We start from the raw sequence: 16,556 nt of genomic DNA, 5'->3' as shown, positions 1-16,556 counted from the left end.
ATTAATCAGTTTAGTCTTTTGACTAAAAATGGGCTACGAATAGCCGGTCTGTATAGGAGCTAAACCGTGGCTAGGCATAGCCATGAATATATCACGTTAAAGAAATGAAACCAAACACATTGTAATCACTGTTGACTTTGCTTACATGATGGAATATGATACATCTCACAAGTTATTTGGACAAAAAATACATGTAACCAAATTCAAGGTTATTTTGGCTAAAAGTGGTCTACTCATAGCCGGACTATATCAGGTCTATAGTTAATCTAGACGGTGAAATGACGGCTATTGCTTGCTGGGAACGTGCCCCACACGACTCCGATGGGTTAATAGAGCCTTCTGATTGGAATCGATGCGTTTGTAAGAAAAATATCTGTATTAAAAAACGTTATAAAGGAAACCTGCCTTGAAGTCTTCCATTGTAACCCACGGCTGTTTAAGCCACAAGATGGCGCCAGCGTTAAGCACAGAAGTAGCACCGGTCAAGATAACTCGTAGTACCCGTATGAGCGGGTGTTATCTGGAAATAACATACCGCTGGAATGCGCGATTGACCAATCAGAATCAAGTATTTCACAGAGCCGTGTAATAAACACTCTTAAAAATGCTGGGTTAAAAACAACCCAAGTTGGGTTGAAAATGGACCAACACAGAAATTCGGTTGTTTGAATGGGTCCATTCAATGGGTTCAAACAAGCCACTTTCTGGGTTTGTCCATTTTCAACCCAACTTGGGTTGTTTTTAACCCAGCATTTTTAAGAGTGCGGATATTTTCATCCAAAATTCATTAGTGTAAAAAAAAATGGTGATACCGTGATATATTATTTTTCGGGATTCTTTTCTAAATAGAAAATTCGAAATAACAGCATTTCAACATTATAAATCCAACTTTTGAGAAATGTAATACGTCCTTGCTGAATAAAAATATTTACAAAATCTTTCTGACAGTGAGTGTATACACATGAGGTGTGGTTAAAAGTCCTGATGGAGAGTTACCTGCTCTAGGGTCTTCAGTTGAACATGTTTGAGCTCCCAGTAGCAGCGCATTCTTTCCACTCGATCAAGGTGCCCAAAAAATGCAAGCTGATCCACATCAAGCCCCCTGACGCGCGATTCGTCCCCCTCCATGGCTCGGTTGTTAAGATATGCAGTACATGGGCAGGGGTTGTTTTACTGGACACACCTCTTCCTGTCTGCGGTAAACTTGGTTTTGTCTTCTGAAATTAAAAAAGTTAAAAAAAAAAATCATTCTAAAATGTTCAAATTAAATATAGTCACATTTACAACATCAATGTACAAAGTCACTTTTCTTCAGAGGTGTAACGAGTACCTGAAAACCATACTTGAGTAAAAGTCCAGATTCCTTAAGGAGAACGACTCCATTACAAGTCACCAATTCCAATACAACTTGAGTAAAAGTCTTAGAGGATCTTATTTTAACAGTAGGCCTACTTACTCATACCAAATATAGGCTCAAAGATGCACTAGTGCTCAACATCTGAGAGACATCCCAGAGATTTGTAAGATCATAAATCATGTTTATTTTCTAAAATCAAAATATAACTGAACACCTCAATACTGCAATAATTGAAGTCAACACAACGGCCTCTTAAACGTCTACAAACTCTCAAGTCTCAGTTCAGCTCAAGTGCCGTAAGTAAACCAAGATCGTTCAAAAAGGTCTCGTCAATATAGTGGATAAATAAAATAATGTAAACATTTTACAATTCATAAATTAATCAATTCAAATCTTTTTACTATTTGAAGAAAAGAAAAAAGTCACTCCCAGAAGCTTGATTTTGTTGTTTTATGTCTAATAGTTGGCCCAAACAGTTTTTTCTTTTTTAAGTTATCCAGCTTTTTGTGTGTTAAAAACACATGGGGGCGCAGCCATTTGTAAATTCAATGGGTCTGGCTTCCATCATTCGCCTGCAGTTATAATTAGCTGTAAAAAACGCAACTTATGAATATAACCATGGACCTGTGAGACCGAAGGATGACTGTCACTATAAACACACTGCTTTGTAGCGCAAATAGTTTTACTATTTAATGCAGATTGTTATTCTTTAGTATTCACAGAAAATGGCTTACTTTCACACTACAAAATAAGATGCAAATGCGTATCTATAGCACTTATTGTATTTATTGTGCGATTTATACGTGAAAATGAGTTTTACGTGCATATGTATTACACGCCGTTTTCGAGTGCGTTATCATATACAACGTGTTATATGCATGCACCCCACATCACTAAACCTACCTATCGTATGCATGTAAAAATTAATTTTGCCATATAAATCGCACAATAAATACAATACGTGCTATATATATACACATTTCATGAGAACATGTTGAGTCTCTTACAGTCTAAGCATCTTTACAGAAAGTCTGTAGTTTTACTGGACTCCATGACACACAAGAACAGATTGGTATGAAATGTGTCACATTATGAGTTCATGGTTATGTGTTTTGGGTCAGCGAGCAGGTGCAGGTCAGTGCTGACGTCCAGGATGGCTGATGGTTGGGGTGAGCAGCTATAAGCAGCTTTATGGGGGTCAGACGGTCCTTTTGTGTATTTAACTTTAAGCATTTGGTCCAGGTGTTAATGCTTATTTTGAAAGACTTTTAAGCAATGCATAGGGTATATAATTATCATTTAGTTCAATTCATTTCAATAGCGCTTTTCACAATACATATATTGTTTCAAAGACGCTTTACAGAAAATACACGCGTCTACATTACAATTTAGAGGGATCTGTTATCAGAGGTGACTTTGCCAAAGTAATGTCATTCAGAAAGGCAAGATCCTGCATTTAGCTAACACTGTGCACTGAGCACACTGAAGTATTTATCTAATGATTTAGCATTAGTGCATAATATTGATTATAAGTGTCTACAATATGACCAAAAAAAGTACTGGGACTCCAAAAGAAAATATAAGCGCGCAATATGACATTAAAGCATTGTATCTTCACATAACTTAATATATGCACTATATCGGTCAGGCTTCATTTAGACATCAGCTCTAGCTCAATGTACTCTAAGAGGACTAAGCGTGTTGTTCTGTTTCCAAGGGATCAGTTGAGATGCCATTCTGTGCATAGTAAGCTGATCCGTCTGCATGCCCTGGGGTAACAGAGAGTCCTAGAGTGGACAGTGGAGTGATTCCCCCGGGGCCGGGACACCCCAACAACAGGAAAAAACGCTCTATTTCCAAACCAGACACAAGCCTCAGTCAGCCCTGGCGCCTGTGGTCAAGCGTTATCCCCTAGAATGATGTAAGAATGTTGGTTCTGGTTGTCCTCACTTTTAGTTTGGGATACCTTCCGCTGTATTTAATGTTCACTTTAGGTCTCTTTCCTTAATAGTCTATTGGGGGCTATGCAGAAAATGCAGAGGAATCATGGAATCCATGAAAACGGTAAAAGAATTTACTGGATATTGGGGAATTTCACAGAATTTGTAAAATTACTGATGAGTAAGTACACTTTTCAAATCACAATATAGACCAGATTTTGTGAATTTTAGACCGCATAATAATTTTTTTAAGTACATTTTAAAAAAATTTATGAATCCTGCTTGTTCTGTGTGCCTCTGTGTGAATGAATTGCGCAGACATGCAATTTTATTTAGAACACACACACACTCACACAGACACACACACACACACACACTCACACACACGGAAGCATGCTAGACACTCGTGGTGTTTCAGCCTCTGCCGTCTCAACTTCATCTCCAGAGCCGCTCTAAATCACTTCATCAGCTTTTTACCCTTTCATTTGAGAAAAACTAAGGTCATCTCCTGCACACACAGTAATTCAAAGGTCTTTATACACTCTAAAAAATGCTGGGTTAAAAACAACCCAAGTTGGGTTGAAAATGCACTAACCCAACAATTGGGTTGATTTTACCCAACGGTTGAGTTGTTTTAACCCAGCGGTTGGGTTAAATATTGCTTAAGACAACCCAATTGCTGGGTTAAAACAACTCAGCCATTGGGTTAAAACAACCCAATTGTTGGGTTAGTGCATTTTCAACCCAACTTGGGTTGTTTTTAACCCAGCATTTTTTAGAGTGTAGCAACCCGTCAAAATAAAAGGTTAGTTTAACTTAAAAAACTAAAGTTTAGTTTAACTAAACTTGTACAGTAGAATTTAGATACATCTCAGTGTAATAATAGTACTAACACTAATAATAATAAATTATTATTAAAACTTTCGGGGGCTTTCCTATAGCTCTATAGCTCAGACAGTAGAGCATGGCGCTAGCAACGCCAAGGTCATGGGTTCGATTCCCAGGGAGAGCAAGAATTGACAAATTGTAAAATATGTACCTTGAATGCAATGTAAGTCCCTTTGGATAAAAGCATTTGCCAAATGCATAAATGTTTTTTTTTTTGTGCAGCCCTTTGTTTGACAAAAGGTCTATTTCATATGATTAAAAGATCAAATAAATTAATGTTTTATGCCAGAAAAATGTAAAAACACAACACAGAATTTCTGTGAAAAAAACTGTTATGAATTAAATTAAAGGTGCACTATGTAGTATTTTTGCAGTAAAATATCCAAAAAACACAAGGCCAGTGTTATATATTTTGTTCAACTGAGTTCTTATACAATATCCCAAATGTTTTCAACTATTTGTAAATTGAGAGAAAATTGCTATTTTAACCAATGAACCGGGACGCCTGAGGGTGTCGCTTTTCAATGGCGTCATATCTGCGTTTCATTCTCAGTCTCATTTCCCATTTTCAAAAGGACAACATTGTCCCCCCCAATGTTGCTGGCATTTTGTCCTGTATATGGTGCAGTGAGTGCATACCATGGCCTTAGCCTTGCTTTCATATTCTCTGGTGCAGTGTTTCACAGTCTCAATTAAAGGGCTTTGAGCGGCTTATCCTGCAGTGATGAAAGCCAAGCTCTGGACTCTCTGTCAGCACATCCCGAGGTACTCTCAGTAACCAGACATACTTTATCCCCCGTTGAAAAAGAAGTATGGGAATATTTGGGGTGTAGAAAAAAACAAAAACGTGGTTATTCCTGAGGATAGATATCCAATGTGGAAAAAAATGTGGACGCAAAGTGGCTCCAAAAGGAGGAAACACGTTGAACATGTTTAAGAACATCATCCCTCTGTGCAAAAAAGGGCATGTCTCTTTAATAACTTAAGACTGTATGATGTCCGTGATACAGGGGGAATCACAGGAACATAAAACTATATTTTTGTGCAAAATGAACGATGGATGAATAAATCAAAAGTAGAACTGCTCAATAAATCAAATGGTCTGTGAATATTAAAGCGCACAAAAATGAGCCACACCATTTCGTCAACACACTCAAGGGAAAACCAGGGGCGAAAGTACTTTAAACCCCTACTTTAGACCCACCTGTGTTACTTTTGACCCAACTGTGTTACTTTAGACCCACCTGTGTTACTTTTGACCCACCTGTGTGTTACCTTTTGACCCGCCTATGTGTTACTTTTGACCCACCTGTGTGTTACTTTTGACCCAGCTGTGTGTTACTTTTGACCCAGCTGTGTGCTACTTTTGACCCAGCTGTGTGCTACTTTTGACCCAGCTGTGTGTTACTTTTGACCCAGCTGTGTGTTACTTTTGACCCAGCTGTGTGTTACTTTTGACCCAGCTGTGTGCTACTTTTGACCCACCTGTGTTACTTTTGGCCCACCTGTGCTACTTTTGACCCAGCAATGTGTTACTTTTGACCCACCTGTTTTACTTTTGACCCACCTGTTTTACTTTTGACCCACCTGTATTACTTTTGACCCACCTGTGTTACTTTGACCCAGCAGTGTGTTACTTTTGACCCACTTGTGTTACTTTTGGCCCACCTGTGTTACTTTTAGGGATGGGACGATACACTTAAACTCACGATACGATGCACCTCGATATGCCAGGGTTACGATACGATACGTCACGATACCAAAAAAAAAGTCTTTCCAAATCTGTGATTTTTTTTTTTTTTTACCACCAAAGTAATGTACTAAAACGAAAGGTAGGATTTTTCTCTTTTTTTGCATTTTGGTTCTATGTTGTTTAAAAAAAAGGAGAATTTTTAGAAGTCCGCGACCACATCTTAAACAGGGGTGCCAATAATTGTGGAGGGCACTGTAGGGATGTCAAACGATTAAAATATTGAATAGTGATTAACTGCATGATTGTCATGAGTTAACTCGCGATTAATCGCAATTTAATCGCACCTTTTTAGCAATTGTAAATGTATCTTAAATTAAGTTTAAATTAAGTTTTTAATATTCTAATCAACATAGGTATGGGCAAATATGCATGCTTTATGCCAATGTACATTTATTATTAGTGAAACCATACTTATTCAATAATAATCAATACAGCATGAAGACTAGACATATCAAAGGTCATAGATATGTTTATCTAAGAAATTGTTCATGTCTCTTAAGCCTAAACTTAAAAATAATGAGTAAGTAGTGATTTCTCTCATTTTAACAATATAAAAGGGAGTTTTTACACTGGCAGTTTAATTCAGAACAGGGCAAAGTTCGTATGAAAAATTGTTAATGTGTACCAGTGAGCAAATCAGAACCACACCATACCTGGAGGAGGTCCATATTACACGAGTAGGAATATAGTGCGGCCCCTTTAAGAGATCCGCATTCCCTATTGAACTGGGCCGTGATTCACGTGGACAGTGTGAAGAACACAGACGACTCGGGAGCGCGCTTGTTCAGGAAAGTAACCTGTGCATTCGTTTTAGCCGATTGTAATGTATTTAGCTCAATAAAACACGTGTTCTGTAAGGGGTTATGGTGTTAATGATTTACCTCAGACATGAGCGAGAGTGAGCTGCAGTGCATCGCGCTCAGACTGCAGAGAATGTGCTCAGTGAAAAAACACACTTTTCTTTCTGGAGTCTTATAAAAGTTAAACAGAAAATATGGTAGCTTATGTAGGCAATAACTGCATTTTTGGTTTAGAATATTAATGCTAATGTCAACCCTTTTCTTTCCCTTTTAATGTTTGCTGTTGCATCGCGTCTGACTGCTCTCACTTTTTCCAACTATGCCTCAGATCAAACAGAAAATGCGCGCTGCGTTTTGTTATGTCTGCCCCCCCCCCCCCACACACACACATATAATACACTAAATTATGTATATACTACGCAAATCATGCAGCAGTGCCATCTATCTTTATTTCGCGATCCATTTTTTTCGACCTCGATGCGTTTCGTCACGTTTTGTATCGCGAAATTTTGTCAAACGATATTTCGTCCCATCCCTAGTTACTTTTGACCCACCTGTGTTACTTTTGGCCCACCTGTGCTACTTTTGACCCAGCAGTGTGTTACTTTTGACCCACCTGTTTTACATTTGACCCACCTGTATTACTTTTGACCCAGCTGTGTTACTTTGACCCAGCAGTGTGTTACTTTTGACCCACCTATGTGTTACTTTTGGCCCACCTGTGTTACTTTTGGCCCACCTGTGTTACTTTTGACCCAGCAGTGTGTTACTTTTGACCCACCTATGTGTTACTTTTGACCCACCTGTGTTACTTTTGACCCACCTGTGTTACTTTTGACCCACCTGTGTTACTTTTGGCCCACCTGTGTTACTTTTGACCCACCTGTGTTACTTTTGGCCCACCTATGTTACTTTTGACCCACCTATGTTACTTTTGACCCACCTGTGTTACTTTTGACCCACCTGTGTTACTTTTGGCCCACCTGTGTTACTTTTGACCCACCTGTGTTACTTTTGGCCCACCTATGTTACTTTTGACCCACCTGTGTTACTTTTGACCCACCTATGTGTTACTTTTGGCCCACCTGTGTTACTTTTGGCCCACCTATGTTACTTTTGACCCACCTATGTGTTACTTTTGGCCCACCTGTGTTACTTTTGACCCACCTGTGTTACTTTTGACCCACTTGTGTTACTTTTGACCCACCTGTGTTACTTTTGACCCACCTGTGTTACTTTTGGCCCACCTGTGTTACTTTTGACCCACCTGTGTTACTTTTGGCCCACCTGTGTTACTTTTGACCCACCTATGCGTTACTTTTGACCCACCTATGTGTTACTTTTGACCCACCTGTGCTACTTTTGGCCCACCTGTGTTACTTTTGACCCACCTTTGACCCACCTTTGACCCACCTATGTTACTTTTGACCCACCTGTGTTACTTTTGACCCACCTGTGTGTTACTTTTGACCCACCTTTGATCATGTATTACTTTTGACCCACCTGTGTGTTATTTTTTACCCACCTGTGTTGTTCTACTTACTTGTTCTACTCTAAGTTGTTCTACATCTGTACAAAATACCAGCTGCTATTGATAGACCACACTTGTAAGTTATTGATCACAGCAAAAATATATCTCTAATCTTTTAAAATGGTGTTTTTCAGAAAAATGTACTTTCGCACCTGCTCTCTCTACACGTGATGCTCATAGTGTTTTCAGCGTCTGTCGTCTTAAAAAGTTCATTAAGAGATCGTAAAACTAATCCATATGAATCAAGCAGTTTAATCCCATAAAATCCAATAATTCCATAAAATTTGCTGTAAAAATATGGCAGCGGTGGTTGCCAGAACTTTGGTTCTCTTTGCCATAAAAAATACGGTAGCAACATTTGAGGTTTTACAGATTTAAGTTTAAATTTACAGTAAAAAACAGTATAAACGTGTGAAGTGTCACGCGTACATGGTACAGAAACATTCTGTTAACCAGGTCACTGTTTTTCACCGTAGCATTTTTTTGTCGTTATTTAGTCTTTTACCTTTTATCATTTAGTCTTTTACCGTTAAAGCACGACTATTTTTTACTGTGAATTTTGAACATGAATTTTCATTTTTGAGAGAACTATCCCAATCAAATTACATCTCTATAGGAAAAGCACAGATATAAATTAGATATACTGAAATGGCCAGGGTTTCTAAACAGATATGATTAGTTAGGACGTTCCTTTGATATGGCCCTTTGAGAATATATCGTTACATCACCGCCCTAGCCAAGACCTCAGTGAGATTTTGGCTGGGTGTTTCTTGGAACGCCGCTTCTTTGGCGTCACTTCTTCTTAATTATTTTTGACTGACAGTTTTCACTTGATAACATATGTTAGGAGAAACATTTGAGTTTTGAAGCCAAGGCTAATTGCTTCAAACCTTTGCTTCCATACACCAAGATCGACAGACGTAACTGCAGCACAAATAAAGGATATTTCACATTGGGTTAAATCGATGGTGGTCAGGAACCTGTTGAATTATTAGTGAATTCATGTGTTAAAAATATGATGACTATAAAGCTTGGGGAGCCATTTTGTACTTTGTAGATGACCCAGAACATTTAATCTCATATCTCGTATCAACACCATCACATTTGCAGCTGCCTAATGGTAATAACAGTGCAGTGTAAAATTGCACATACTTCAATGAACTATTCACTTACACCAATCGATTCAACACAAACATTTACTGACAATAATGCATCTTATTAGATCATTAGGCATGCATATGTGTGTTTGCATGTACACGCTTGTTAATGCAACATTACACCAGCTGTTAATTCAATAAAAGCATATTTCATTGCAGTACTGTAGCATACTTACAATATCTTACTGTGATACCATACAAAAAGTAATTTGTTTTCCACTTACTTTTGATTAGTCGGCTTCTCCTTTCCTCTTCCTGTTGTTGCAGTCTTTATCAAGGATGTTTATCCATAAATCTGTGAACAGCCTCAGACGTGGTGTCTGTCCGCATAGTATACACTGTATAAGTGGCACACGGTCAAATAAGCAAGAGAGAGTCTGAGAGATGTGGAAACAGGTCAGCAAAGTCAGAGACAAGTCAAAGTGTAAATGTGTGCTGGGGGATGAGAGGAGCGCAAGGAGAGGGAAGAGGGCTAAACGTGTTATTGTAGAGGGTGTGGAATTTCAGTGCCATGTGTTCCCCTTTCCTCTGTGTGTGTGTGTGTGTGTGTGTGTGTGTGTGTGTGTGTGTGTGTGTGTGTGTGTGTGTGTGTGTGTGTGTGTGTGTGTGTGTGTGTGTGTGTGTGTGTGTGTGTGTGTGTGTGTGTGTGTGTTGCAATTCCATGACCGTAAAAGTCAACAAACCCAAACAAACTATTATATAACTAAATATTAAACTAAAGATATCCAGTATAAATTCATAAAAAATACCCCATAAATACTTAAGTAATAAATACTTAAAGAAGTCATGTACTGCATTGTTCGATAACGTTTCCTGTGGTGCAATTATACTGTTAGTATGATTTTTTACATCAAATATTGTCATATTTTCGATTATATATTGTCGATCATATTCAGATCGTGAAAGGTTGCAGTGATGATCTTTGTAGCCGATCACAGACATGTTGAGCTCATGAATGCTGTGATCTCGTCATTACAACTCGATTTCTGCTCACTAACGAATGCTTTCCTCATAACTAACAGTGCAAACACAATGTCAATAAGAGATTCGTTGATTATTATGTTATTATCATTTAGTTATGCTGCCCCCCGCTTATGGAATTCCCTTCCTCTTGATGTTCGTAACAGTGATTGTTTATTGACTTTTAAAACGCGTCTTAAGACATATCTTTTTATACAGGCTTTTTTATAATGTTTTTTACTGAGTCTTGACAGCACTTTTCTTTCTTTTTTTTTTACATATTATCTATTGTATATGTGGAGTGTTCGTTGTGTGTTTTGTGCAGTGTTCTGTATTTTCATTGTGAGGTGACCTTGGGTGTCATGAAAGGCGCCTTTAAATAAAATGCATTATTTATTATTATTATTATTATTACGGGAGTTTTGTCTCGAGTCCAGAACTCTGATAAACTCGCTCTGTTTGATTGACAGCTCCAGTGATTGTTCTTTGATCTCTTTATATAATTTAATCACAGTTTAAATAACAGATTATTTTCATCCCAAGAGAAATGTTTTGGCGTTACTGTATCGCTCTTCTCTCCTCATCATCTCACTAACACTCCAGTGGGTGGGGCTAAAGCTGTGATGATGAAGTGGGCAGGGTTATAATGATGATGATGATGATGAAGTGGGCGGGGCTAAAATGGTGATGATGAAGTGGGCGTTGATCTTTCTCCATCTATTACAGGCTCATTCCACAACGAGTTGTTCTCTGGGCTTTGTAACAGTAAAAGCTGTTTCTGGACTAACAAGGAAGTTTTCAGTTCTGAAACTCACAGGATATTATTATAGTATGATGACCCCTTATATGTCAAGGAAAATTTGATTTCTTGGGAAGGAATTTAGCGACCAGAAGTAAAGTCTGTGACTTGAAAGCACAAGTATATGAAAGTATTAACTGAAAGGTTTAATGCCATATTTCCCTATTCCACATTGGAGAGAATCAGTCTAAAGCACCTGCCCTGGCTTTGTGAGGTCTAATAAACCTTTGTCTTGTCACTCGTTATTTATAGCCTTCAGCTGTGATTGAAACGTCAGTGAGGAACCACCTCATGGACTTAGTCTATAAGACTTTAAGTGTGCACTATTTTTGAAACAATGCAGTTTCAATAATGCTGTTTGAGGTTTAACACCAGAGGTCAAATTTAGGCAATATGGCAAATTCACATCTGCAGATAAATAATAATTTTGAGAATGGCAAATCTAGTGAAGTAAAAAGGGACAGACCACCAGACAGAAGAAGCATGTCAAAGTCTGTTCTCCTTGGCTTATTTAAGACAGGTGATGGTCTCTTCTCACTCGGCGTCCCTGTAGTTAAAGCTGTAAAGATTCCTTTATAGTGTTGAATATAGGTTAGCTATGAGCTGGCACTGGTTCTGTTGTGTATGATGGATTGAGTTCTCATTGAAAATAGCATGATCAAAGCCAAACTGCAGCTGCTCGTGTCCTTTCATAAAACCTGTACGAGCATGTAATGCATTTAAAAGGGTTCTGAAGTTTCATGGCCACATGCTTTTATAAACACAACAGAACATTACAAATATTTCATTATTATTTGTTGTATTAGTTGTTTCGGAATTGAGGTTGAGGAATGTGCATGCGTCTGGGTGTATCTCTGTCTATCTGTCTCTCTCTCTCTCTCTCTCTCTCTCTCTCTCTCTCTCTCTCTCTCTCTCTCTCTGCGTGTGTGTGTGTGTGTGTGTGTCGTAGGGGTAGGTGTTTCAGTACATTTACAGATGTTTGGCACCCTTAGGGAGCTGATGTGTATGTTTGTGCCTGCCTGTCTGTCAGCCACTGAGCAGTGTTACATACAGTATTTTCATATCCAGCCGTTCCTCCCCCACTCCCAGGGAGACAAAGTATACCCATTAGTCCCTCTTGACTAATTCTCTCTCCTCTCTATTTAGTTAGCTATCTAAATGAGTACATGCCATAGATTACTATTGTATTATTTAAAGTGTATTATTCCACTTTAATGTTATTTATTTATGAATCAGTTTTCTAATTAGGGGATGTCCCTAATCCCTAAAGGGAGTTTGTCAGATTTAGCTAACTTCTTGGGACACACTGTATGGCTAATTAGTCCCCCCAAACACACACACACACACACACACACACACACACACACACACACACACACGATTTATAAGCAATTTTCCTCATGGGGACCAAAAAAATGTCTCCACAAGGGCAAGGATTTCGGATATTACCATCTTTGAGGGGACATAATGTGTGGTTTACCAGGCCTTACTTTTACACACACACACACACACACACACACACACACACACACACACACACACACACACACACACACACACACACACACACACACACACACACACACACACACACACACACACACACACACACACACACACACACACACACACACACACACACACATTGTGTGAGCACTCTCAATAAATGTAATGGTTTTTATGCTGTAAACCTGTATATTCTATCCATTTACTAACCATACCCCTAAACCTAGCTCACACACACACACACACACACACAGTCCTAAAAATAAAATAAAAAAGTCATTCTGTATGTTTTTTAAGCTTTTCCCCCCTCAATTTAGGTCCCAACGGTGACGCGAGTCCCCATGAGTCTGCATTCAGGTTGAAGTCCCCACCGGGATAGAAAAGCATGAACACACACACACACACACACACTCTCTGGAGGAAGTATGCATGCAGACTGAGGTGTGGAAACAGCAAACCATAGTGCTGACATGAAGAGTTTTATTTAAACCTCATTCTGACGTGCAAGTAAATGCTGCTGTCTGTGTGTAATTCAAGAGCCGCAATGATGTGTGTGTATGTCGTGAGTGATTGTCTGTCTGTGTGTACAAGACATATCTACAGGGGTTGGATGAAACTCTTTTAGACCACAATTATTTATTAGTATGGTGTAGGGCTACCTTTTGCACCCAATTCATCATCAGTTCTCCTTGGGAATGACAGTCCTTCTCAGTGGCCAGAGAGCCGTTCCTCTTCCAGATCAATGGCCAGGTCAATGTATGTGCTGCTGCTGGAGAAAAATGAATATCGGCCAGTGGTTTTGCAATAAACTTTCTTCAAATAAGTTCTTAGTGACAGCAAATTTAAGAAGGAAAAAAAGGTGTGCATTATTTTTTTAAATATAATCATACTTGATAATAGATACACTTGCATGCTACAAAAAGGGAGTAATTCTGCCATCTAGTGGCTGAGGAATATCATTGCGCATGGCCACTTAGGCAGTGCTCCTAAATATTGACTCCTGTTCTTCTAAATATTATCCTGTAAACATGTGCCAATCCAGGTTCACACCAAATGCTGCTCTTGTGTTTTCTGTAATTGAACCCCTCATTGCCTATGATCACACCGGTGTGATTAAAACGGTCAGCGCATCACGTGATGCTGGCGCTGTGCCAGGGGTGGACATGCAAGCATGGCTGAAAAATTGCAACAATGAGTAATTCATGACATTTTAAAAATATTTTTGTCAAAATAGCAGAAATATCACAAATACAATCTCTAAAATCAATCAATGTGTCAAAATGCCGAAACGCTTCAGAATCGGCTTGGCATCATACCAACTCATTTGTTGGTGCGTTACAAAACCCGGCTTGGTCTATCAAAAAGATTTTGATAACTTTTGATAAGATGATCTGAGTTTGGTGAAAGTCTGATTTTCACCAAACTTAGATCATCTTATCAAAAGTTCCTCAACAAATTCAAATGCGTTATTCAGCTGAAGTCAGTTCAGTGTTGATTCAGATCAGTTCAATAACTGTAAAGTTGATCAACTAACTTTATGTATATTTGTGCACAACAAACTCCTGTCCACTCCACTGCCCACTGGACAAGCCAAGGACAGAGAGAGCCGTGTTTTACATTTGCCACATCTGTGTGTAGCTGGGTGTGTATGTGGCCAGTGATTTGATGTTTGTGTGTATGGAGTTACTTACTATACAAAAAAGCAATTGCAACAGTGTTGCAAGTGTTTGCTTTTATCAAAAGATGTGATGTTTTGCAACTTGTGTGCATGTTTTGTGGTTTTGTGTGGGGAGTTTTGAGAAATAGAGCCATAGTTTCAGAAATTGTGTGTAAGCAAAAAATATAAGATAAAGGTGAAAATCTAACTATAATGTTTTTTCTTGTGAAATGCAAGCTTGTTGGTTCAAATAAGTGGAACGACGAATGAGAGCTGACCTCATGTGTGGTTGGACTAGCCCTTGTGATTGTGTAATATCAAGCATTCTTTGCATGACTCTGCATATGAAATATATCTGTAAAAATGTCCAGTACAATACTCCTACTCAGCTCTTCAAATAATTATTGTTCACAGTCAAAGGGTTTGCTGAATAATGTAAAAACATTTAATAGAAATTAATAGTTCAGTAACGTTGCATTAAACTGATCAAAAGTGAAAGACAATAATATTGCAACAAAAGATTTCTTTTTCAAAACATTTCTGTTCTTTTGAACTTTTTTTCCAGAGGGCAACTGCTTTTCAACATTGATAGTAATAAGAAATATTTATTGAGTGACAAATCAGCATATCAGAATAATTTCTGAAGGATCGTGTGACACTGAAGACAGTATAACTGCTTTTGATCAAATACATGAGCCGAGATGATCTTTCAAAAACATACAAAAAATGTACCCACCCCAAATTATTGCAGTGTGTGTGTGTGTGTGTGTGTGTGTGTGTGTGTGTGTGTGTGTGTGTGTGTGTGTGTGTGTGTGTGTGTGTGTGTGTGTGTGTGTGAGTGTGAGTGTGAGTGTGAGAGAGAGATAGAGAAAGAGAGAGAGGGCTGGTAATCCCTACGTTATGGGGACAAAGATGGCAACATCCGAAATCCTTGAGGGGACATTTTTTGAACCCCATGAGGAAAACATCTTATAAATCACAGGTTGAGTTTTTTTGAGAAAGTAAAAATGCAGAATGTTTCCTGTGGTAGGTTTAGGTGCAGTGTGTGTGTGTGTGTGTGTGTGTGTGTGTGTGTGTGTGTGTGTGTGTGTGTGTGTGTGTGTGTGTGTGTGTGTGTGTGTGTGTGTGTGTGTGTGTGTGTGTGTGTGTGTGTGTGCCTGTTTATGTGGTTTATGGGGACACAAATTTGTATAACTACATGGGTATTACACTGGTATTACACTATAAATGTGGTTTATGAGGACATTTCAAATGTCCTCATAATTCAAATAGCTTTAAAAACATACTAAATGATGTTTTATTGAGAAAGTAAAAATGCTGAATGTTTCCTGTGATGGGTAGGTTTAGAGTCAGTGTAAGGGGATAGAAAATACGGTTTGTACTGTATAAAAACCATTACGCCTGGAAAGTCCCCATAAAACATGGAAACACTACGTGTGTGTGTGTGTGTGTGTGTGATGGGTAGGTTTAGGGGCAGGGGCAGTGTAAGGGGATAGAAAACACGTTTTTTTACAGTATAAAAACCATTACGCCTATGGAAAGTCCCCATAAAACATGGAAACACTACATGTGTGTGTATATGTGTGTGTATGTGTAAAAAGAATTATGTCAATCCCCATGGAAACCCAGCGTATATGTGTGTGTAGGGCCAACCTTAAGTTAACAGAACAATGTCCAAATTTCTGTGAATTGCTCAATCTGCCACTTAATGTGCAATTATACACCTTTTGATAACAACTCTTTCATTCTTTATTCCTTATCACGCCAAATAACTGCTGTTATCTCTTAACTGGTAAAAACCTCAGGTATCCTGAATAAATCAATAGTCAATTCCCAATAGATCAATAAAAACAAATTCTACATTTATAGAAAAGCACTAGACAGAAGGACTATTTTTCTGATGAACGCAGCCCTATTGTGAAAGCCTCTGATGGTTTATTGCAGAACCTCTGACCCAACAGTGTGTGACTCGCCCTTTATACACAGAGTCCAGCTGATTAGTCCAGAGCTGTCCTCTGTCACATTCATTGGATGCATCTGCGCTGTGTTGCTGACAAAACAAAGTCTGCTTGCTATTGTTCTCTCTCACACTCTCACTCTCTTTCTGTCTCAATCCAAAGAAAAGCACTCTATTCCACGCACTTTTTCTTCTCACTTTGGATATGCAGTAAAATAAGGGAAGCATATGAAAAGAAGGTAATTAAAGGG

At 38.6% G+C, this 16,556-nt stretch overlaps 1 protein-coding gene across 1 annotated transcript in view; it reads right to left on the bottom strand.

Annotated features, from left to right (window-relative positions):
- Positions 1–9,775, bottom strand: part of mylk4b (myosin light chain kinase family, member 4b) — a 56,622-nt gene extending 46,847 nt beyond the window's left edge. Inside the window, exons 1-2 of the mRNA XM_067416798.1 lie at positions 9,651–9,775; positions 997–1,217 (exon numbers count right to left, since the gene is read on the bottom strand). Of these exons, the coding sequence (XP_067272899.1) occupies positions 997–1,128 (132 nt within the window). The 5' untranslated portion in view covers positions 1,129–1,217; positions 9,651–9,775. The remainder of the gene's footprint in view (positions 1–996; positions 1,218–9,650) is intronic.
- Between the last annotated feature and the right edge of the window lie 6,781 nt (positions 9,776–16,556).

This window comes from Pseudorasbora parva, chromosome 15 (genome assembly GCF_024679245.1).
Source record: "Pseudorasbora parva isolate DD20220531a chromosome 15, ASM2467924v1, whole genome shotgun sequence".
NCBI lineage: Eukaryota > Metazoa > Chordata > Actinopteri > Cypriniformes > Gobionidae > Pseudorasbora > Pseudorasbora parva.
This window is presented reverse-complemented; position numbering and strand designations above follow the sequence as displayed.